This window comes from Phyllobates terribilis, unplaced genomic scaffold, assembly GCF_046119375.1.
Source record: "Phyllobates terribilis strain yellow unplaced genomic scaffold, ASM4611937v1 Scaffold_11__3_contigs__length_659146591, whole genome shotgun sequence".
NCBI classification, from domain to species: domain Eukaryota; kingdom Metazoa; phylum Chordata; class Amphibia; order Anura; family Dendrobatidae; genus Phyllobates; species Phyllobates terribilis.
The window spans coordinates 534,829,246-534,854,787 of NW_027362771.1; the positions used below are offsets into that span (position 1 = coordinate 534,829,246).

The following is a 25,542-nucleotide window of genomic DNA, read 5'->3' on the forward strand; positions in this document are numbered from 1 at the left end:
AAAATGTATTTTTGCAATAGATTTACATGAACAATTTTGGACTATATAAACTTCCACAGCCTTAGTGTATCACAGCACATGTCCGGCTGGAGGATGAGTTAGCAGTGAGCAGTCCTGACCTTCGCTCTCTTCTCCGCACCAACATCTGACTCATGACCCTCATGCACCAACATCTGACTCATGACCCTCATGCACCAACATCTGACTCATGACCCTCATGCACATTGGCTGTCGGCCAAATGATCGTTCAGAAGACAGCCATCTCTCCCATCCTCAGGAAAGCTTAGCCTCGCACTTGTGTTCTCAGAGTCGCTGCAAGAGTCCTCAGCTTATCTCCTCAACAAATAAAAGGATCAGCCACTGAAGAACGTCTGGATCTTTCTCTCCCCCAACATCACCAGTCATGGTAGAAGCAAGGGGTTCCCATATACATTCTAACAGTCGGCTGATCCCACTTAGTCTAATATGTAAGGGTTCTTAAAGGGAACCGGTCAGCTCAGAAAACACCATTTACCTGCAGATATGGGGTTAATCTGCATTACAATACTGCCTGGCCGCCTTACTGAAAGAGCAGCCACCGGGAGAAAATAGAAAAGTAAAAAGAATCGTTTCTTTTTAAAAAAAAGTCTGGAGACGAATAGAAGGGGCACATGATGGGGGGCGTTGTTATAGTATAAGGCTCAGAATGAAGGACATAAATACTGGAAGGGGCAGAGAATGAAGGACATAAATACTGGAAGGGGAACATTATTTTATTAGTACAGGAAAAAGCCAGGACAGAGAACATTATTACATGGGGGGGTGGACACACATGTCTTTATAGGATCTAGAATGCTACATGGGCCCTAATTAAAATGCAGGGGGGGCCCAGGTCTAAATTTTACAAAGAGGCCAATCGAACTCTAGTTACGTCACTGATGTAACCGATCCATGCATTCGCCCATGACTGAAAGCCGGTGCCTCCCAGGAAGAAATAAGTTCACTTTCTCCTGGCAGTCGCACTTTCAGTAAGGTGGCCGACTAGCATTGGAACGCTGTTTATCTGCAGGTGACAGGTTCCCTTTAAGTCAGATGCCTTCCTCTCTCACAGCTTCCTAGGCATATATGAGACTAAGTTTGGGTCAGGATGCCCGCGGCCGGACCGCAGCACCCGGATGTTTAAATCCTTTACCTTGTGCAGTACTGCATAAAATCAGAGTAACAATAATCCTGCATCTTTCGGGCCTCTTTTCTAGCATATCCTTTCTATGGAGCCAATATAAGAAAATGCAGCTACTCGTTTTTTCATTTTTACAGGGTGCAATTTGGTCTTGTAAGATCAGTGCTGTGTGTAGCGTACTTGGTAGGGGCTCGGAGACCCACCTGATCTAATAGTATGGGTGTCAGTAATGGGATGTGCGCCGCCATGGTGCATGATATATAGCAGCACACTGCAGAAGCCTCATCTACATGTGCATCTCACTAAATTAGAATATCATCAAAAAGTTAATTTATTTCAGTTTTTCAATACAAAAAGTGAAACTCATATATTATATAGAGTTATTACACACAGACTGATCTATTTCAAGTGTTTATTTCTGTTAATGTTTATGATTATGGCTTACAGCCAATGAACACACAAAAGTCATTATCTCAGTAAATTACAATTAACAAAAAACACCTGCAAAGGCTTCCTAAGTGTTTTAAAAAATCCCTTAGTCTGTTTCAGTAGGCTCCACAATCATGGAGAATACTGCTGACTTGACAGATGTCCAGAAGGCAGTCATTGACACACTCCACAAGGTCCCAGAGTCTGGAGGAAGAGTGGAGAGGCCACAATCCAAGCTGCTGGAGGTCTAGTGTGAAGTTTCCACAAAAAGTGATGGTTTGGGGAGCCATGTCATCTGCTGGTGTAGGTCCACTGTGTTTTATCAAGACCAAAGCGCAGCCGTCTACCAGGACATTTTAGAGCACTTCATGCTTCCCTCTGCCGACAAGCTTTTTGGAGATGGAAATGTCATTCTCCAGCAGGACTTGGCTCCTGTCCACACTGCCAAAAGTACCAATACCAGGTTTATAAACAACAGTATCACTGTGCTTGATTGGCAGCAAACTCGCCTGACCTTAACTCCATGGAGAATCTATTATAGAGAATCTATGGGGTATTGTCAAGAGGAAGATGAGAGACACCAGACCCAACAATGCAGACGAGCTGAAGGCTGCTATCAAAGCAACCTGGACTTCCATAACACCTCAGCAGTGCCACAGGCTGATCGCCTCCATGCCACGCCGCATTGATGCAGTAATTGATGCAAAAGGAGCCCGACCAAGTATTGAGGGCATTTACTGAACAGACATTTCAGTAGGACATTTCGGATTTTATAAACATTTTTCAAGCTGTTATAACGTATTCTAATTTACTGAGATAATGACTTTTGTGTTTTCACTGGCTGTAAGCCATAATCATCAACATTAACAGAAATAAACACTTGAAATAGATCACTCTGTTTGTAATGACTCTATGAATTTCACTTTTTGTATTGAAAAACTGAAATAAATTAACTTTTTTGATGATATTCTAATTTAGTGAGAAGCACCTGTATGTGCAAGTACAATACCAAGCATCCCCACACCGTGGATGACAGGGGTGCGTGCATTTGTATCCTCACCTCTCCCATGCTGCTGAGAATCGGTGTGTGAGCCCTGCCCTAGTATTATTAGTAATTATGACTTCTTTTTGTGATTTTATACAGATATGATCCCATTTCTTGTTATTCACATACCTAAACTACAACAGAAAGAACAGCTATAAGGAGGGTAAATTCATATTGTGCCTGTAGATCATCCATTAATTATTCTCTTAATCCAGTCAGGTTAGAATTAAAAGGGAGTCTGTGCTTGGTTTGAACAGTCATTTTGAGCTGACAAAACGCTTGCTCGGTGCACCCCAAAACATGGCTAAAACAGCTCATTGCACCTTTTAACCTACTTGTTTTCCATCTATCTTCTCACTCCTCTAAAGCCAGAGCTGTCAATCAAGGAAGAGGGAGGCGGGCATAGAGGGAAAGCAAGAACCGGAAGGAAAGAAGAGGGATTACACGACAAAAAAAAAAAAGACTGGAAGAAAACAGGTTTAATGTTCAAAACAACAAAAAATATAACGTGACCATGTCTCCTCCTAGACACTTAATATAAATATATACAGTCACACGGTGCACGGGAATCACCTCGGCTCATCTATGGTGGGACAATAAGGACAGCGCACCCCTCCTCCATTATCCAAAGAGATGAATTCAGGCGTTTCCTACTGTATTAACTCATTAGGGAATAGTTTAGATTCCTTGATGAATAATATTTCAGCCACGCCACTGGAAACCAAGCAGCGTCCTGAAGATGTTCCCGCTTCCGCTCAACAGCAAGTAACGCAAGTGCTGAGAGACAACCCGGAGGTCATGAGGAGGTCCGCCACATCCAGCACTGAAAATTGGTTCATTTCTTTCTTTAAACCCCTGGCAGCAGAGGAGAGGTGGATGTGTAGGGGAAGGGGGTGCACCTGACAGAATATTTCAGCTTCTCGCTCTTCCTCTCCTTACACCTCCATAGTTGTACAGTAGATGTGCACGTTTTACGCTCCGTCCTGGTTCTGTTCACCATCTTCACGTCGCTTCCAGATCTGTAGATGAGAAATGACTGTTCTTTAACAAGGAGCCGTCTGTGACAGCAGAACAGTGTACGATTTCCATCTGATGAAGCGGGATCGAGGACAGGGACTTACAACCTTTAACACTCCAGCTGCTGTGAAACTACAACTTACATCATGCTCTGGCAGCCTATGGCCATCATGGAAAGCTGGGAGTTGTAGTCTGACAACAGGCCAGTGCTGAAGATTGCTGATGCCTGGATTTGTACATTTCAATGGTTTAAAGGGGTTGTCTGGCCATGGGGTACAAGTTCTGCAGTCACTAAGTGACTGCAGGTCTTCACAGCGCGTGGTCAGGATTCTCAGATTTTGGGAGAAGGCAGTCACATGACTGCAGGTATGTGATTTGCATACTTATAGCCATAGTCTGACTAGACGTGTCCAGCCTTGCTCAATGCGTACGTCTAGTCGGCATGTGACTGCACGTATGCAAGTCACAAACTTGCAGTCACGCGCCCATCTTCTTTCAGCACAGACACTAAGGATGCACAAGTCTGCAATAATATAGACTAACTGCAGACTTGTACTCCAAGGCTGGACAACCTCTTTAAAGCATGCGAAAGTCCAGAAAAATAAAAATGGGGCACGCTTCATTAAAGGGAACGTCTCAAGTTTGTTATTCAGGCGCGCACCGCTTTTCTGCCTCCCAGGGAATGGTACGCTCTTGAAGATCGATAGTAAGGGCCGACGGCATGGCCGAGCCACTGATCCAAAATGCAAGCTATTCAATGTAGCGTCAAAAGGAGCACGGAGAATGGCACTTGCAAGTTGTATAGGCACGTCTAACCCAGAAAACTGGATACTAAGGATGGATGGTGACCTACACAATGAGCAATAAACTCTAAAATTAAATATCCCACAATTCTAGAGGAAGTTGATTTTTAATAAGAGGTAAATTGCAAAAAGTGACCTGTTTTTACAAGCACTTTGCAAAGACCTATTACTCAACTATTTGCGCTATTGATATAGAAAAGGACCAAACTCAAACATCTCAGCCTGAAGTACCGATTCCTCAAGTCTCTTCAGATAACGGAGTCACATTCCGCCGACATAACTCAGACACAAGGCGACCTCTCCACATCTGAAGGACACGACCTCGTCAATGTGACCGCGCACAAATGTAAAACACATACCTGTATGTAGGCCTCTGACAGGGTGATCATCTGCGGCAGGATGTCTGTGACTTGCAAGTCCTGCAGTTCATACCATTTCCCGGTGCCCTAAACACAGAGGATGGAATAAGTTATCCAGATACTGAATAACCGTACGGTTCACTCTAATTAACGCTACGCAACAAAGCTGAATAAAGGGCAGAGGGGCATCTTACAAGATAACTGTCACCTGGCAGCTAAAAATACACTCTATATCAATATGGAATATTAATTAATCTTTACCATAAACCGTGTAAAAAAATAAAAGACAAATTGCCGGTTTTTGTTAGTCCCATCTTCTTCCAAAAAGTTGTACATAGCCCAAAAACATCTGCTCGGCACACAAAAAGCAAGTGCTTACACAGGTCCACGGAAAAATAACAACTATAGGTCTCAGAATATTGCAACTTAAGCCAATTTTTGTTTAAATATTTTAAAACCACTTATATATAATTCTTCTGACACCAAGGATCATATTATTAAGTAGTTTTCACTCACTGCACAAAACCCCCAAAAAGCTATGGTAGAATTTTTTTTCCACCATACTTGGAATTTTTTTCTTAAAGTGAATCTGTCAGCAGTTTTTGTTATGTAATATGAGAGCAACATGATGTTGGAGCAAAGACCCTGATTCCAGAGATGTGCCACTTATGCGGCTGTGTTTTACGGTTTCAATACAACCATTGTTTAATCAGCAGGAGAATATCACTTGAGGACTAGGTGTCTTGTGCCTCCTGGTACAACCCTGCCCCCAACACTGATTGGCTGCTTTCTTTGTACACTGTATGTTGACAGAAAGAAGCCAATCAGTGGTGTGGGCGGGATTATATACAGCTCAGCATTCCGAGCTCCGCTAGAGCTACAGCAGAGAAAACTGGGATCCTATCACAACTGTTGCACCCAGTAAACTAAGTGATACATTGCTGGAATCAGGGTCTCAGCCCCTACATTATGCTGCGCTCAGATTACATAGCAAAAACCTGCTGACAGATTCCCTTTAATGTTTTTCTATGGAAGTTTAATCTGTTGTGGTGACCTCTATGGAAACCTTGGTTGCACAAGCCGTGGTGCTAATAAGGTATGTCTTTTACAAATGATGACAATATGACACTGTGAACGTGATAGTCACAGTATACGCACATGGTGGAGAACATGGATCCGGTATGAGCCTTCGTTGGGTTTCCCATCATGCACTATGTTTGCTATAAGATCATAAGTCGTGTTCTTGTGCTGAGTCTGACATTCGTCTGCCAGATACTCCCGTAGATCCACGTTCCTAGGAAAACAAAACAAAGGCGTAAAATAAAGCCAAATCCAACATTGGAAATCACCAAAACCCAGAAATATCCTTTTTACATTGAGATTCCTAATAAAACGGCAGCAGTGATTCAATGGAGATATTCCTTGTGGTATAATATACACACAAGACCCCAATATGGTCTGCGGTGATCAATCAGAGTCCACCTGTGCAATGAATGAGCAATCACCCAATCATTAGTAAAAGACCACCCCACCATATGGTGCGATGTACTCACGTGATGGGGAAATTCACTATAGTTGGGTTTTTCTCCACAAAAAAGTTGTTCTTGGTAAAACGCTTTATACAGAATATCAGGTATGGAGGCAGCTTGGTGAGCTGGAAACGCTTCAGGAAGTTCTCCTTGTAGGTCTTGTACTCCTGCAAAGACATGCTGGATTATTAAGCGACCGTCCAGGATTTAAAGGAACAACATACAAGAGTAGAGAATGAAGAAATATATAACACTGCTCAAAAAGCAAGCAAGGTGTTTGCTCCTCTGTAAACACATTGCTGACACGTTATCATCTCCTGATAATAGCACTGACCATTTAAGAAAGTCTGAAGTTGGGCTCTGCTGTGTTCCTTCTGAGCTGGAGGATACAACTCTCTAATGGGGGGGCAGGGAGTGGTAGTGTGCAGTATGGAAATACAGGGAAGATGTGTGTTGCCGTCTCTTACTTCACACCTAATATTATAAAGAGGCAATGTAAGATGGATCCCTGTGTATTATGGAGCGGAAGGAAGAGAAGACCTGAAACAGCAATTGAGGTCAATTTTGTCACAGCCACCCTTGTGTGTATGTAGTGAGACACTCGGGTTAACCCTCGATTACTTCTTTTGCAGAATAACCCTTTAGAGGCAGCTATGTCCTCCTCCTTAGAAGCAGCTATGTCCTCCTCCTTAGAAGCAGCTATGTCCTCCTCCTTAGAAGCAGCTCTACTCTACCCCTTTACAAAGACACATCTTATTACATGGCTGATCAACAACAATATTCTGTATCAGGCTCCCTTTTGGAGAAAATGTTTTGTCCAATTTACATTTTCCTGATTTGCTGCACTTTGAGATGCAATAGTTAATTAATAATTCACCTTGTTTGCGATTCTCTCTTATAAATCTATGAGAAAATAGATAAATTGATTTTCCCATTATATTTTATGGGCCAAAGGGTCAACAAAACAGTAAAACTGCCTAATTGCTACCAGATCTGAGCAAAGGGCCCCATTTACCATTCAGATGCTGTATAGAATCAGCTCCCCCCTCACAGTTGGTATCTCCCAGGGCAGAGAATCTCACCAGATTTTGTACTCTGTTAAAGTGAAAGTAAAACCTACATCCCTGTAATACTGAGGGAAATTCTCTGATTTGCTAATGACATGTCTTGGAGAAAAGTCTTAGAATTTCATCTACTTTCACTTTTTATGTTTTTCTCTTAACCTATATGGCCCCTTTAAGAGTGACCAGTGTTGTGGAAGCAGGGTGTCTGTGTAATCATGACCTCTGTTGCTCCGGCTGCTGATTGACAGCCTACAAACAATAGAGTAAGTCGCCAGTTGTTGCTGTACCTTTTCTGTGATGCCATTAAACTTGGCCAGAATACTGAAGAGCGGCACTTGGGGGATGATGAGCTGCTCCTTCTCATCCTTGTAGAGAGGGGCAGTGGGAAGGTCCAGAGTCAGGTACATAAAGGGCGACTCCAACGTTTTCTCCTGGTACTCCTCGTTTTCTAGTAGCGCCTCCTTCTCCTCTGATGGCTGCGGGCAGAAGACACCAGTTATGGAAGCTAATGGGGCTGGTCTCCTCACTGACGGCCCCTCCGCAAACAACCAAAGACAGAAGGGAGCACAAGTTGCCCACATTATATCTTTATTATAATGCAACGTATAAGAAAAAAAGGAAGGCAAACGGGTCACCCATTATATTAGGTAGACCCCAAACCCCTACCCAGGCACAAATAGCAAACCAAGCGCAAAATATTAGAATAGTAGCGTAAAATGATCACAGCACCTAATACAATACAACAGTTTACTACGGTAAAGGTGGTATTGAAAAAAAAACACCAAAATATAACCCCCCCGTGGGACTATAATATCTAATAACCACTTTGCTCATCCAAAAAAGTGCAATAATTAAAATATATCATCCATCAAAGTGCAAACACCAGGATTCGACTAATAGCCTACCACGAGGATGCACCTTACTGACGGACGAGATACTTATTGCACCTTATTTGTTGCACTTTTTTTGGATGAGTAAAGTGGTTATTGTATATTTTACTCCCATGGGGCTATATTTTTTTCATACCACCTCTTATGTAGGGGACCGGTATATTGTATTAGGTGCTGTGATCATTTCACTTTACCATTATAATATTTTACGCTTAGTTTGCCACTTATCTGGGTAGGTGGTCTGGGGTGACCCCTTTGGATGTGAATATACACTTTCTGCACATGTGTTTTTAATTTTCTTTCCTTGTTATAATGTTCTTTGTTCTATAATAAAGGTGTAATTGTATAGTGTGCACCTCGTTATGCCCCCCTTGTATAATGGAGCATGTCCCAGACAAGATGATTATCACACATTCCCCCAGGAAATAGCTGATTTTCCCAGACAGCTCCCCTGCAGGGTAAATGTAGAACAGCATGGAAGCCATTAATCTACGTGGCTGTCGATCTCATATATGAATGACCCACGTGTCATTCTGGCTGACAGGGAGAGGGTCTGCAGCAGGGGACCCTCACACTTTGACATCCTCGTGCCCTGCTGCTCCACCAAACGCCTCTTTGATGATTATGCCGCTAGGGGAATAAGAGGGTATTCTGGTGATCGTAGTGGGACGCACACAGATCTAATAGTTATCACCACTGGATAAGTGGTCACTAGTTTGATAAATTAAAGGGTTTTTCCAGCCCAGACAGTGGTATAATTATGCAAGATGGAAAAAGTCCTGTGTGAATGGCAGCCAGAGCTTCTTTCTATCACCTTCACTTAGATTCTGGGTTGCGTTTCTATGATCCTTATATACAATACTCAATTTTTTTTAACTCTCACAAGATCAGGATGTGGCAGCTTCTTGGTGAAAATCCGCATCGATCCCTGGAATACGTCCGTCACAATGGCTGTAAAAATTAGAAATACATACAGAATTGAGTACATTTAGTGAGTGAAAGCAATATAAAACTAAAGCATCATTGCATTCTAGGTCGTCGTAAGATACTAGAACAACATGACCGCTTTCTTCTAACGTCCACCGTTTTGTCTTTGAACTTATTTTAAAAGGTGTATCTTAAACTGAACGTATCATAAACTTTATTAAAGGCGCATTCCCAGCTTCATAAATGGGCATTGTTGGATAATGCTTGTAAATAGAAGTCTTTTTGCAATTTACCGTTTGTTAAAATTCTTAGCCGTTGTCGAAATATGAACACTTTTGATTACAGCTCGCTGCCTTGGAGACCGACCACCTTACATGCGCAGTGCTTACAAACTCTTTTCTATTGACCTTGTAAGCAGTTTTGAAACTAGACAGTGTCTTTGGAGTGAGCAGTTACCTCCTAATCTAGGCCAGCTACAAAGCAGTGCTTACAAGCTAGTCAGAAGGAGTGGTCGGTCTCCAAGGCAACAAGCTAAAAACAAAAAAGAAAAATGTTAATATCTTAAGAATGGTTACAAATTTTGACAAGCAGTAAATTGCAAAAGTGCATTTTTTTTCAAGCACTATTCATCTACGAAGATGAGAATAACCCTTTAATAAAGTTTATGTCGTGTTGTGGCATCAGTCCTCAGCTCGTGACTAGCACACTTACTCGTCATCGGACGACAAACCAGTTTGCATCCGAGATAAAGAGGAAAATGTCCTTCTCTGCTCAATCACTCATTTGTAAGATAACCTGCGGTCTGAAGGGCCACGAAGTGTGCAAAAAAAAATGGCTGCGTCTCACTGGGCCGGGGATGGATGTCAGCATGAAGTCTCCCGACAAGAGTCCTAATCACCCGGGTAATATGAATGTAAGGGGAAGTGATGGTGGACGCGAGAATGATCCGAGACCCCCACAGCGGGGGGTGTAATGTGAGGAGGAAGAAGTCACAGAGTCTGATGATCCCTGCCAGCAGCAGTTATTAGATGTAGGAAGAATCCACCATCATGCGGGTCATAAAATACTACTTTGGAAAATGAGGATCATATTGAACGACGCACATTTCTGCCATATTTTAAGAGAAAAAAATTGTTACAAGATTCACCAACAAATCAATATGTGGTTTAGTTCTCTCTAGTTACAAGATAGGTGCCGGGCAGGGTTGTCAGAATATACTACAGTACTTGTACTGCACAAAGAGTCCATACGACAACCCCTATGGATCACCAGATGTTCGCTTTTGGCCAGGGATGGACAATAATAGCCTTTTTTTCACTAGTCAGATAACAGGAACCTTCATATTTATTAAAGGGAACTGGTCATGTCCTGAAAGAGTATTTTGCTGCAGATATAGGGTTACTCTGCAGGTATGTAGCTTTAAATCCCTCGGCAAACAAGGAGAAAATTATATTATATCCTCCCTGCAGCCGCTCGCATCCAGGCACTGTACAGTGTTTAGTCTCCGCCTGCTATACAGTGAGAACGTTGTATTCTGTCCCCGGTATATTGATTGACAGCCAGCTCTGCACACAGTCACACGCACTGCAGAGCAAAATGTCAATCAATGTGCTGGGGAGTGATAACAGTGCGCTCACTGTGTAGAGAGCACCGCCTCGATGACTGGAAGCAAGCAGCTGCAGGGAGGATACAAGCTTGTTTTCTCCCTGTAGCCGCTGCTAAAGTAAAGCAGGCAGAATTATAACCCTAAATCTACAGGTAAATAAGATTTTTGGATATGACAGGTTCTCTTTAACCCATTCAAGACATCCGCCGTACATGTACAGTGCAAGTCGGAAGTGAGTGTATGGAGCGGGCTCATCCCATATGCGGCAGGTCATGGCTGTGTGTTACAGACAGGACCAGCCTATAACAATCACAGGTGGAGTGGAGCCTGTGATTGTTAACCTGTTAAATGCCGTTGTCAAACTTAAAACGTGGCGGCATGGAGGTGTTTCATTCCATGCGCCCATCGTGACACGATCGCGGGTAGACGATGGGTTATCATATCAGCCGGCGGTCCGCTGAAGACCCCTGTGCTTGTCATTACGGAGCTCCTTTGATACCCAGCCTGTGGCCGGGCTTCAAAGGAGACCGTGATTTCTTCTATATGCAGCAATACTGCAGCTTCAAGTCCCCTACGGGGACTAACAAGAACAGTGATAAGTATACATAAAGAAAAAGTTTTAAAAAATAAGAAAATTTTCCTTAAAAAAAAACAAAAACATGAAAGTTTAAATCACCGTACTTTTCCCCCATTAAAAATAAATGTATGAAAAAAATACATGTGATATCGCTGCGTTCAGGAAAGTCCAATCTATCAAAATATAAAAATAATTAGCCTGATCAGTAAACACCGTAAATGGGAAAAAAAAAATAATATCAATAACATCAAAATTATGGGGATTTTTTGGTCGCCGCGATCCCACAAAAACACTCTAACAAGCAATCTAACGTCATATCTATCTCAAAATGCCATCAATAAAAACGTTGTCTTGTCCTGTAAAAAAAAAATAAGCCCTCACACAGCTCCATCGGTAGAAAAATAAAATCGTTACGGATCTCGGAAGTGGTGACACAACCCACAAAATGTTTTTTTGATAAAAAAAAACAAAACTGGACAACGCAATCATACTGATGAGCAGAATCATATTATGAGGTCACTTTTGCCACAAAATGTACACCGTAAAAACAATTCACAAAAAACAATGTCAGAAGTGTGCATTATTTGCCACAATTTTTCCCCACTTGAATTTTTTTTTCCCCGTTTTCCAGTACACTACGTGGTAAAATGAATGGTGCATACAACTCATCCCGCAAAAAACAAGCCCTCCCAATGGCTATATGAAAATAAAAATAGTAAAGCGTTATGGCTCTGGGAAGAAGGGGAGGAAAAAACTAAAATGCAACAACAGAAATTGGCCATGTCATGAAGGGGTTAATAAACACCACAAAAAAATTATTGCCACCAGGTGGTCCATCTGGATCCTGGGATGTGTCCTCCAGCCAAATTACATTCCCTTCCCAATTGTACGAAGGGTATTTACTTACTTCTCTTTTTTTTGGTGCCACCGAGAGCAGAGTTCAAAGCATTTAGGAACCAGGAAAGAAAGTCGACGCCATCACCTAGAAAACACAGAAACAATAAGTAAGGAGACATGTAAGACTCAGATTGCAAAGGCTGAACACTAAAGGCTCCGGAGCCCGGGCACAGCCCGAACCATCCTGTGTTACATTTAATGTAGAGGACAGGAGCGTCTTAGGGTGCTGTGCAGTCTACACACCGTTCAAGAATAATAAAATGATGGCACCCACGCAGGTGCCCTCAAAAGTGTCAGAGCGCACATGGCACAGTGGCGCGGTGCAAGTTACTCAGAGCGGCACATGTTGCCTAGGCACACAGCGGACGCACATAGCTCTGTTCTGATGAGATTAGCCGGCGCTCCAGACCCACAGCCACTTTGGACCCACAGCAGCCGCCGCAAGCGCTCCGGACCCACAGCCGCTCCCGACCCACAGCAGCCGCCGCCTCAGGCGCTCCCGACCCACAGCAGCCGCCGCCTCAGGCGCTCCCGACCCACAGCAGCCGCCGCCTCAGGCGCTCCCGACCAACAACAGCCGCCGCCTCAGGCGCTCCCGACCCACAGCAGCCGCCGCCTCGGTGCTCCAGACCCACAGCAGCCGCCGCCTCGGCGCTCCCGACCCACAGCAGCCGCCGCCTCAGGCGCTCCCGACCCACAGCAGCCGCCGCCTCAGGCGCTCCCGACCCACAGCAGCCGCCGCCTCAGGCGCTCCCGACCCACAGCAGCCGCCGCCTCAGGCGCTCCCGACTCACAGCAGCCGCCGCCTCAGGCGCTCCCGACCCACAGCAGCCGCCGCCTCAGGCGCTCCCGACCCACAGCAGCCGCCGCCTCAGGCGCTCCCGACCAACAACAGCCGCCGCCTCAGGCGCTCCCGACCAACAACAGCTGCCGCCTCGGCGCTCCCGACCCACAGCAGCCGCCGCCTCGGCGCTCCCGACCCACAGCAGCCGCCGCCTCAGGCGCTCCCGACCCACAGCAGCCGCCGCCTCAGGCGCTCCCGACCCACAGAAGCCGCCGCCTCAGGCGCTCCGGACCCACCCTGCTTAGTGATCTGAAAGTTCTTCTTGCTACAGAGGACCACGGCCTGCAGCATCTCATGTGGGGACACGTGCGCCTTAAAGTTTCTGGGGTTCCACAATTTACGCATCAGCTCTCCGAACCTCTGCACCAAGAGGAACATTATGTCCCCTGGAGGGCGATGAATTCCACGGTAGTTTTCTTCCTCCAAAAAGTAGTTCCTCAGCGGGGGAACATTGGATAATGCCTAGAATAGATATACAAAACATAAATTAAAAAGGGTCAAAAAAAGTGGCAGCTGATGTAACAGTGACCAGAGCATCAACTGTGACAGCCATTTATGTATTTTTTTAGTGGAAAAATGGAGGGGAGCTGGATAACTCCTGTGGAGGGGTCTCCTTTATCACTCACTGATCCTGATAACAGGCTCCTTCTTCATTTGATAACTCTATACCAAGGTCTAGAAATGTTGGCTCTCCTGTTCTTTCATAACTACAACTCCCAGCATGCCCTAACAAGCGTTAGCTCATCAGTCATGATGTCACAGACTCACCTGCAGTACGGCATTGGCGTAGTCATTAGCTTTGATGTTGTTGAGCCCCACAATGCCCGGTAGGTAGGTGGTGCCATCGTACGCCCGGGACAACTTGGCTTGTTTGTCCAGATGACTGATTTGAGCTTTGGTGAATGTTGGCTTCAATACGTACTGAGGAAGAAAGGAAAAAGTGATGCACAGATCATGGAGGAGTGGGAGCCAAGGGCTTTGGCAAAAGATCACTTCTGGTCATCTAGGAGTCAAGGTAAAATGGTAGCATGAGGATAGGCAGTAAATAAATGTATGATCACTAGGGGAAGGGGTGGTGGATTAGCTGGGACCACCAATGATCACGAGAACAAGGATCTCCGATTGCAGTGTGAATGGAGCAGCAAAGCACATGCATACTTCTATGGGTGTAAGGTAAAGGTGGACAGCGTGTCTGACCTCAGCTTCCATAGGTTGATTAAGCGAGGTCACACATGGAGAGATGGGACCCTCGTTCTTGTGACCCAGTTATCATACATTTGTCATCTATCCTGTTGATAAATGTTGTCCGCGGCTTATCCATTTTACTCTATTGTAGTGCTCCTCAAACTGTGAAACACCCCCTGGTTATAGGAGTGTTGGAGGTGGGGAGGTCAGGTGCTGTAAACCTACGGCTCAGGGGGTTAAAGTGCCTGCAATCTAGAAGGAGCAGGTGATGTGCCTGGCTGTCAGAGCTACTTGGTCCTATCAACTCTGTCAGTGACGTGGGGCACAGCAGGGGGTGGTATTCCCCTGTGACTGGGGCTCCTACGACTACTTCAGTATTCCCCTGTGACTGGGGCTCCTACGGCTACTTCAGTACTCCCCTGTAACTGGGGCTCCTACGGCTACTTCAGTATTCCCCTGTAACTGGGGCTCCTACGGCTACTTCAGTATTCCCCCGTGCCTGGGGCTCCTACAGCTACTTCAGTATTCCCCCGTGCCTGGGGCTCCTACAGCTACTTCAGTATTCCCCTGTGACTGGGGCTCCTACAGCTACTTCAGTATTCCCCTGTGACTGGGGCTCCTACAGCTACTTCAGTATTCCCCTGTGACTGGGGCTCCTACAGCTACTTCAGTATTCCCCTGTGACTGGGGCTCCTACAGCTACTTCAGTATTCCCCCGTGCCTGGGCCTCCTACAGCTACTTCAGTATTCCCCCGTGACTGGGGCTCCTACGGCTGCTACAGTATCCCCCCGTGACTGGGGCTCCTACGGCTGCTTCAGTATCCCCCCGGTGACTGGGGCTCCTACGGCTGCTTCAGTATCCCCCCCGTGACTGGGGCTCCTACGGCTGCTTCAGTATCCCCCCCGTGACTGGGGCTCCTACGGCTGCTTCAGTATCCCCCCGTGACTGGGGCTCCTACAGCTGCTTCAGTATCCCCCCGTGACTGGGGCTCCTACGGCTGCTTCAGTATCCCCCCGTGACTGGGGCTCCTACGGCTGCTTCAGTATCCCCCCGTGACTGGGGCTCCTACGGCTGCTTCAGTATCCCCCCGTGACTGGGGCTCCTACGGCTGCTTCAGTATCCCCCCGTGACTGGGGCTCCTACGGCTGCTTCAGTATCCCCCCGTGACTGGGGCTCCTACGGCTGCTTCAGTATCCCCCCGTGACTGGGGCTCCTACGGCTGCTTCAGTATCCCCCCGTGACTGGGGCTCCTACGGCTGCTTCAGTATCCCCCCGTGACTGGGGTCCTACGGCTGCTTCAGTATTCCCCCGTGACTGGGGCTCCTACGGCTGCTTCAGTATCCCCCATGTGACTGGGGCTCCTACGGCTGCTTCAGTATCCCCCATGTGACTGGGGCTCCTACGGCTGCTTCAGTATCCCCCCCGTGACTGGGGCTCCTACGGCTGCTTCAGTATACCCCTGTAACTGGGGCTCCTACGGCTGCTTCAGTATTCCCCTGTAACAGGGGCTCCTATGGCTGCTTCAGTATCCCCCTGTAACTGGGCCTCCGACAGCTGCTTCAGTATTCCCCTGTAACAGGGGCTCCTACGGCTGCTTCAGTATCCCCCTGTAACTGGGCCTCCTACAGCTGCTTCAGTATTCCCCCGTGCCTGGGGCTCCTACAGCTACTTCAGTATTCCCCTGTGACTGGGGCTTCTACGGCTGCTTCAGTATCCCCCCGTGACTGGGGCTCCTACGGCTGCTTCAGTATCCCCCCCGTGACTGGGGCTCCTACGGCTGCTTCAGTATCCCCCCGTGACTGGGGCTCCTACGGCTGCTTCAGTATCCCCCCCGTGACTGGGGCTCCTACGGCTGCTTCAGTATCCCCCATGTGACTGGGGCTCCTACGGCTGCTTCAGTATCCCCCCCCGTGACTGGGGCTCCTACAGCTGCTTCAGTATTCCCCTGTAACAGGGGCTCCTACAGCTGCTTCAGTATTCCCCTGTAACAGGGGCTCCTACGGCTGCTTCAGTATCCCCCTGTAACTGGGCCTCCTACAGCTGCTTCAGTATTCCCCTGTAACAGGGGCTCCTACGGCTGCTTCAGTATCCCCCTGTAACTGGGCCTCCTACGGCTGCTTCAGTATTCCCCTGTAACTGGGCCTCCTACGGCTGCTTCAGTATCCCCCTGTAACAGGGGCTCCTACGGCTGCTTCAGTATCCCCCTGTAACAGGGGCTCCTACAGCTGCTTCAGTATTACCCTGTAACTGGGGCTCCTACGGCTGCTTCAGTATTCCCCTGTAACAGGGGCTCCTACGGCTGCTTCAGTATTCCCCTGTAACTGGGGCTAATATGGATGCTTTAGTTACAAAGGAAAAATGCACAATAAAGAAAAAAAAATAATAATAAATTATTGTTATTAATATACACATATTAATTAGGTATCCAATAACCTGAACAATTTATTGAGCAGGTTATTTGGTGTGAAATGTGAACAGTAAAGGATGTAAATAAGTAAAATACAAAAATATATGTTTCTATATTAGCATCACAAAAAAAAAAAAAAAAAATTATCTGTACCTCAAAACAACACTAATAAAAATGAATATGATTTGTCCCACACAAAACCTCTTGTAGCCATGTCAGTGACAAAATAAAAAAAAAAGTTATGGCTGCTGAAAAGCAGAGAAGCAGAAATAGAAAATATTCACTGATCATTAGGGCACTTTCGGGCCTGGTCATTATGGAGTTAAAGGGGCATTCCCATCTCCAAGATCGTATACCAATATGTAGTAGGTGTAATAATATTATTAGTATTATTATTAATAATAATAATAAATATTCGAAAATCCCTCCAATTAGAAATGTAGTATAGTTCTTCTGATTCGCTATGTCCATGGTTCCGACCACTAATACAGTGATAGTCAGTTAAATGGTCGTAACCATGGATACCTAAGCTTCTGCAATTGCCTGCACATGGGGTAAGCGACATAGCGAATCGGAAGAACTATACTACGTTTCTAATTGGAAGGATTTGTTAATATTATTATTATTATTATACCTACTATATAATGGGCTATGATCTTGGAGATGGGAACACCCCTGTAATATAACTGACTAATGCGGAGTGTTAAACTGGGTTCAGGAGCCAAATAGAAGGAACACCAGCAGATATTTTTAATTTTAACATGACCATTCATCCAGTACAGTTGATGAGGCCAAAACAGAAAAAGTTTGGGAAACCCTTTCCTATATTATTCTTGGGTGTATGCATTATATTTCGATGCAATGTTTTTTTTTTATTAAAATGTTTTTTTTTATGTTTCCTTTTTTTCATAAAGTCAATCTTACTTGCAAATTCATTTTACAATTTTCTATCAGAAAGCATTACAATTCTGTAATATTTGACACCAAAAAAACCTAATAGGCATCGTCCTACCCTGGGGGCTGCACTGCTTAACCCCTTCTTGCACCCCCCCCCCCTCTCCTTTCTTCCAAGTCCTGTGACTTTTTACTATTATTTCTCAGTAGGCGGCGGAGCCGTATGAGGGCATTTTTTTCCTTTTGTGGGATGAGTTGTACTTTTGAATGAAACCATTAATTTTACCATATAATGTTCTGATAAATGGGAAAAAAATCCCAAGTCTGATGAATTGGGGGGAAAAAAATACGCAGAATTCTGCCATTGTTTTTCTTTTTTACAGCATTCATTGTGCGGTAAAAATTATTATTCTTTTTTTCTTATCGTGAGGGCTTATTACTTTTATAGCTTGATAGGACTTTTCTAGACACGGCGATATCAGATATACAGTACAGACCAAAAGTTTGGACACACCTTCTCATTTAAAGATTTTTCTGTCTTTTCATGACTTTGAAAATTGTACATTCACACTGAAGGCATCAAAACTATGAATTAACACATGTGGAATTATATACTTAACAAAAAAGTGTGAAACAACTGAAAATATGTCTTATATTCTAGGTTCTTCAAAGTAGCCACCTTTTGCTTTGATGACTGCTTTGCACACTCTTGGCATTCTCTTGATGAGCTTCAAGAGGTAGTCACCGGAAATGTCTTCCAACAATCTTGAAGGAGTTCCCAGAGATGCTTAGCACTTGTTGGCCCTTTTGCCTTCACTCTGCGGTCCAGCTCACCCCAAACCATCTCGATTGGGTTCAGGTCTGGTGACTGTGGAGGCCAGGTCATCTGGCGTAGCACCCCATCACTCTCCTTCGTCAAATAGCCCTTACACAGCCTGGAGGTGTGTTTGGGGTCATTGTTCTGTTGAAAAATAAATGATGGTCCAACTAAACGCAAACCGGATGGAATAGCATGCCGCTGCAAGATGCTGTGGTAGCCATGCTGGTTCAGTATGCCTTCAATTTTGAATAAATCCCCAACAGTGTCACCAGCAAAGCACCCCCACACCATCACACCTCCTCCTCCATGCTTCACGGTGGGAACCAGGCATGTAGAGTCCATCCGTTCACCTTTTCTGCGTCGCACAAAGACACGGTGGTTGGAACCAAAGATCTCAGATTTGGACTCATCAGACCAAAGCACAGATTTCCACTGGTCTAATGTCCATTTCTTGTGTTCTTTAGCCCAAACAAGTCTCTTCTGCTTGTTGTCTGTCCTTAGCAGTGGTTTCCTAGCAGCTATTTTACCATGAAGGCCTGCTGCACAAAGTCTCCTCTTAACAGTTGCTGTAGAGATGTGTCTGCTGCTAGAACTCTGTGTGGCATTGACCTGGTCTCTAATCTGAACTGCTGTTAACATGAGATTTCTGAGGCTGGTGACTCAGATAAACTCATCCTCAGAAGCAGAGGGGACTCTTGGTCTTCCTTTCCTGGGGCGGTCCTCATGTGAGCCAGTTTCTTTGTAGCGCTTGATGGTTTTTGCAACTGCACTTGGGGACACTTTCAAAGTTTGCCCAATTTTTCACACTGACTGACGTTCATTTCTTAAAGTAATGATGGCCACTCGTTTTTCTTTACTTAGCTGCTTTTTTCTTGCCATAATACAAATTCTAACAGTGTATTCAGTAGGACAATCAGCTGTGTATCCACCAGACTTCTGCACAACACAACTGATGGTCACAACCCCATTTATAAGGCAAGAAATCCCACTTATTAAACCTGACAGGGCACACCTGTGAAGTGAAAACCATTTCCGGTGACTACCTCTTGAAGCTCATCAAGAGAATGCCAAGAGTGTGCAAAGCAGTCATCAAAGCAAAAGGTGGCTACTTTGAAGAACCTAGAATATAAGACATATTTTCTGTTGTTTCACACTTTTTTGTTAAGTATATAATTCCACATGTGTTAATTCATAGTTTTGATGCCTTCAGTGTGAATGTACAATTTTCATAGTCATGAAAATACAGAAAAATCTTTAAATGAGAAGGTGTGTCCAAACTTTTGGTCTGTACTGTATATGTATATATTTTTTATTCTTAATTTTTAAATTGGGAAAAGATAATGGGGGGGGTGGAGTAACACGAATTTATTTTTATTTTATAGGATTTTTAGAGGAGTTGAACTTGCGATTTTTTGATCGGTTGTTCTACTGCATATATAGCAATACAGAAATCACTGTTCCCCTATAAAGCCGAGTCACAGACTGGACGTAACAGGAGGACTAACATGGCAGCCATGGGGGTCTTCAGCAGGCTACCATGATGATTCTTTGCAATCATGCCATGGGGTGGTCGGGCTGTTGGGACCCAGAGGCAATTACATATTTAAACAGCAAGTTCCGGTCATCGCCATTCCCGCTATCTCCCGGGTATGGTGCAGGCTCGACTCCTGAGACAGCTCCATAAATTGGCACCCAATGTGAAAGGTTAAAAGGATAGAAAGGAGGAAAATACAAGAAAAAATAATGCAATAAAATTATTTAATGTGTGTTCTTGTGCCGGATAAGCCTGCCAGTCATCCTCTGAATGGTTCAGGCTTCCATAGGAAGGAGGACGCTCAATGGAAATGGCCCATTGTGCTTGGGGCACAAAATAATCCAGACTGGACGTGGACTATAAAAGTTGCTAAAGCACCAACTTGCTTATGTTTTTATAAGATACCCCAAATTAAATGAGCCTATCCATGAGACAAACTCCCCCCCCAACATTGCAGCCACGTACCGTAATGTCTTCCAGTGATGAATCGATGATTTTGTAGTTGTCGGGCAGACAGTAAAACATTAGGGTGTGCAGATTTAGGAAAACGTGGTGGCTAAACTGAACGCTGTGGATGTATGCATGAGACTTCAGCCCCCGACCTGCAGACAGAGAAGAGAGAGCAGTCAGGGGGTCGCACTCTGCCCCCCACAGGTCAGATACTAATCATCCGCAGCCGGTCACTTACCCTGGAAGTATTTCCCGCAAACCAGGCAGGCGTAGGCATTAATGTGGGACAGGGAAATAGAGCACAACTTCTCAAAGTCAAAATCCAAGACACTCCTGTAGGAAGAGCCAGAGAGTAAGGTGGTACGGGAGACGTCTAGAGCATTTCTACCAGTCCACTCATCTCATTGTTAGGCGCCAGTCACACATCGCACGTGTCTTATTATATGAGAGAAATTAAATTATTTCTTTTATTGGGTGACATCTTAGTTGCATAAGTTTTTTTTTTTCTTTACTTAACGGCTGTGTTTGCTTCCAAGACCCCAAGAAAAGACCCCTGGAAGGTCACAAGATATCATTCACATTGATAAAAGGAACCATGAGACATCAGAAACCTTCTGACTAGTATCTGTGTCTTGAGGATCCCTATAGACTTTAAAGGCCGATCCTGACCAACAAAATGGGATCAGAGTAGGACCTGCTGTGAGTGTCCCGGGCCTCAGTCCTGGGCCTTTGAATACATCTAATCTACCGTAAGAAAAATTAATTGACAAAAAAATAAATGAATGAAAAATCGAACCGCACTGGGATGTGCAGCCTAATACTGACCTGTTGATGGTGTCCAGATACGGGCAATGCCTGCTGCGCCGATCCTTGGCCTCATTACGACTGTACTTGGGTTTAACTGAAAGATATAATGCACAGGGATTTACTGTTCATGTCCAGAACAAAGTATTAGAGAAATCAAAGACGATCTCTGAGGAATCTGTACAGGGAAACTTTATATACAGAATGCTCAAAAAAATAAAGGGAACACTCAAATAACACATCCTAGATCTGAATGAATGAAATATTCTCATTGAATACTTTGTTCTGTACAAAGTTGAATGTGCTGACAACAAAATCACCAAAAATCATCAATGGAAATGAAATTTATTAACCAATGGAGGCCTGGATTTGGAGTCACCCCCAAAATTAAAGGGGAAGAACACACTACAGGCTGATCCAACTTTGATGTAATGTCCTTAAAACAAGTCAAAATGAGGCTCAGTATTGTGTGTGGCCTCCACGTGCCTGTATGACCTCCCTACAACTCCTGGGCATGCTCCTGATGAGGTTGCGGATGGTCTCCTGTGGGATCTCCTCCCAGACCTGGACTAAAGCATCCGCCAACTCCTGGACAGTGTGTGGTGCAACGTGACGTTGGTGGATGGAGCGAGACATGATGTCCCAGATGAGCTCAATCGGATTCAGGTCTGGGGAACGGGCGGGCCAGTCCATAGCTTCAATGCCTTCATCTTGCAGGAACTGCTGACACACTCTAGCCACATGAGGTTTGGCATTGTCCTGCATTAGGAGGAACCCAGGGCCAACCACAACAGCGTATGGTCTCACAAGGGGTCTGAGGATCTCATCTCAGTACCTAATGGCAGTCAGGCTACCCCTGGCGAGCACATGGAGGGCTGTGCGGCCCTCCAAAGAAATGCCAACCCCACACCATTACTGACCCACTGCCAAACCGGTCATGCTGAAGGATGTTGCAGGCAGCAGATCGCTCTCCACAGCGTCTCCAGACTCTGTCACGTCTGTCACATGTGCTCAGTGTGAACCTGCTTTCATCTGTGAAGAGCACAGGGCGCCAGTGGCGACTTTGCCAATCCTGGTGTTCTGTGGAAAATGCCAAGCGTCCTGCACGGTGTTGGGCTGTGAGCACAACCCCCATCTGTGGACGTCGGGCCCTCATACCACCCTCATTGAATCGGTTTCTAACCATTTGTGCAGACACATGCACATTTGTGGCCTGCTGCAGGTCATTTTGCAGGGCTCTGGCAGTGCTCCTCCTGTTCCTCCTTGCACAAAGGCGGAGGTAGTGGTCCTGCTGCTGGGTTGTTGCCCTCCTACGGCCCCCTCCACATCTCCTGGTGTACTGGCCTGTCTCCTGGTAGCGTCTCCAGCCTCTGGACACTACGCTGACAGACACAGCAAACCTTCTTGCCACAGCTCGCATTGATGTGCCATCCTGGATGAGCTGCACTACCTGAGCAACTTCTGTGGGTTGTAGAGTCCGTCTCATGCTACCACGAGTGTGAAAGCACAACCAACATTCAAAAGTGACCAAAACATCAGCCAGAAAGCATTGGTACTGAGATGTGGTCTGTGGTCCCCACCTGCAGAACCACTCCTTTATTGAGGGTGTCTTGATAATTGCCAATAATTTCCATCTATTGTCTATTCCATTTGCACAACAGCATGTGAAATTGATTGTCAATCAGTGTTGCTTCCTAAGTGGACAGTTTGATTTCACAGAAGCTTGATTTAATTGGAGTTATATTCTGTTGTTTAAGTGTTCCCTTTATTTTTTGGAGCAGTATATATCTCTATAGCCATCCATTACTTTCTGGAAATTAGTGATGGTCCAAGTTTACAGACCTCACCAATGTCATCTACACACATGTATCTATGACACATCACAAGATTATTTTAACTGGATTTTCCCCTTTAAATTAAAGGGGATGTTTCATCTCAAACAACCCGTATTTAAAAGTCACCACTAATGTTCTGAGCGACCTGGCAATCAGCAGATTCTTCCTGCCTGGCATTTTCCCTGCAGGGCTGGTAAGTGGCTGTCCAGCTCTCCAATCTGGCTTGTAAACCACCATGACCCCCTAAGATATTCTTAAGCCCCAAGTGCTTATTAACAGAGATGCCTCATAAAGATATAATATTTCTCCAAGTTCCTAGAGCAGCTAATACTAGAAACATAATTAACGTCCCCAATGCTACTTTAAAGTTTATTAATAGGAAAAAAATACACTGCAAAAAAATTGTCACGTTGGAATTTTTCATTTATTTATTTCTTACAACAGTGAATGGTAAGACTGAAGTCACGCCGCTGTGTGTACAGGGGCCGCCACACCGGCATCAGCTCTTGTGGAGTGTGTCAATGACTGCCTTCAGGACATTTGTCAAGTCAGCAGTCTTCCCCATAATTGTGGAGACTACTGAAACAGACTAAGGGCCCTTTTTAAACCCTTAGGAAGCCTTTGCAGGTGTTTTTTGTTAATTATTCTAATTTACTGAGATAATGACTTATGTTTTCATTGGCTGTAAGCTATAATCATCAACATTAACAGAAATAAACACTTGAAATAGATCACTCTGTTTGTAATGACTCTATATAATATATGAGTTTCACTTTTTGTATTGAAGAACTGAAATAAGTTAACTTTTTTGATGATATTGTAATTTAGTGAGAAGCTCTTGTAGAGGACGCTTGTTGAGAGTCTAAAAGCCTGATGACTGTCCCTTTAAAACCAAACACAAAAAAACAACAGGTAAACAGGTATGTAAATAGGGGAGCAGATTGGATTGCTTGGATGGAATAGAGCAATCTACAAAAGAGAAAAAAACAACAACAAAATAACTGTGTAGAACAGTAACTTGAGAACCTATTGAACATAGAAGCCATTCTTTGTCAATAGATATTCACTCTTAAAGGGGTTGTCCAGGCATCTAATATGCATGATTTATCCTAAGAATATAAATATGAAAGACTGACCGTCACTTCCAAACAGAAAACTGATGTGAACAGTTCTAACTAACAAATAAAGTTGCACAATGTCACGCTATAATATGTAAACATGAAATATATAAAATTGGAATTAAATTGCTGCTCTAGGAAAAAAAAAAAGGTAAAATGAAGATACTTCGTGCATAAATTGGTCAATTCATGTGTGCCAAATAGCCAATGACAAGGCGACCTATCCTAATTTGAATCCTCTCTTGGGCTGAAAGCTTACAATTTTTCTGTTTGGAAGAGACGGTCAGCCTTTGATATTTGTATACACAGGCTCTCTGACCGAGCACTCCACCCATCAACCTATAGCGGCTTTAATCACAGCAGGATCCTATCTTCCCATATAAATGTAGGCTTCAACCTCGGAGAGGAATCATATTACGATAGGTCCCAGCAAAAAAGGTCGCATTGTCTCTGGCTATTGGGCTCACATGAATTGACCAATTTATGCGCCAAGTATCTTCGTTTTAACTTTTTTTCTAGAGCAGCAATGCTGTTCCAAGTTGATATATTCCATGTTTGCATATTATAGCGTTACAGAGTGCAGCTTTAATGTGTTAGTTAGCCTGAGGATAGGTCATTAGTAACAGAGTGTTGGGGGGTGAAAAGCCCCTGGCGGCTGGATGTAGACATTGCACAGAGATTGAATAGGGGCTGGTCAGCATCGTTCAATGTTTATATCTAGTGATGTTGGAGATTTAGGTGGGCGAGTGTCAGCCCCCCACAGATCTGAGACTGACGGTTTAAGGGAACCCGGCAGGTAAATCAAGCTCCATTATCAAAGGCCTAGAATATAATGGGCTTTTTAAAGTGACCAGAAATTATGGCCAGAATAGTAGTGGTCTTCACTTAGAAGGGTTATGGGGGCTCTCATTACTCAGCTCCTAAAGTCCGCAGTAGGTTTCCCACCTGTAGCCCACGTTGCCCCCACAGTAAAGGGTGACAGTGTAAGCAGCCATGCTGTTTATCACATCAGAGGTCATGAGGTCCAGAACAACCAATCACAGGTCAGCTTACATATGTACAGAACAGTATAGAAAAATGAAAGCTGATTGCTTATTGGCTGATTTAATTTAGATAAGATAGATGTCAGGGACCCGCACGTAACTACAGCCCGGTTCACAATCTCAGCGTACACACCTACAGCAACCGTCACCTCCTCCTCCACGTTATCCTCCGCTTCACGTTTAAGCCGTTTCTCCACGTTCATTCTGCTTACACCGCCACCTTTGCGTACCGAGCCTCGAATCTGCTAAACGCCCCGCCCCCTTAGTACAGAGATCATTAATTGGTAGATGCAGAATTAGAACGA

At 44.8% G+C, this 25,542-nt stretch overlaps 1 protein-coding gene across 1 annotated transcript; it reads right to left on the reverse strand.

The window, feature by feature from the left end:
- Window positions 1-3,097: 3,097 nt before the first annotated feature.
- USP39 (ubiquitin specific peptidase 39) lies at window positions 3,098-25,526 on the reverse strand. Its single transcript, XM_073653820.1, has 13 exons — window positions 25,371-25,526; window positions 21,263-21,338; window positions 20,676-20,770; window positions 20,453-20,589; window positions 13,915-14,067; window positions 13,383-13,608; window positions 12,313-12,387; window positions 9,179-9,246; window positions 7,693-7,881; window positions 6,366-6,508; window positions 5,971-6,106; window positions 4,813-4,899; window positions 3,098-3,652 (listed from the first exon to the last, which is right to left on the reverse strand). Exons 1-13 carry the CDS (start codon window positions 25,438-25,440, stop codon window positions 3,605-3,607), a joined length of 1,503 nt encoding a protein of 500 aa, XP_073509921.1. The 5' UTR covers window positions 25,441-25,526; the 3' UTR covers window positions 3,098-3,604.
- Window positions 25,527-25,542: the final 16 nt, after the last annotated feature.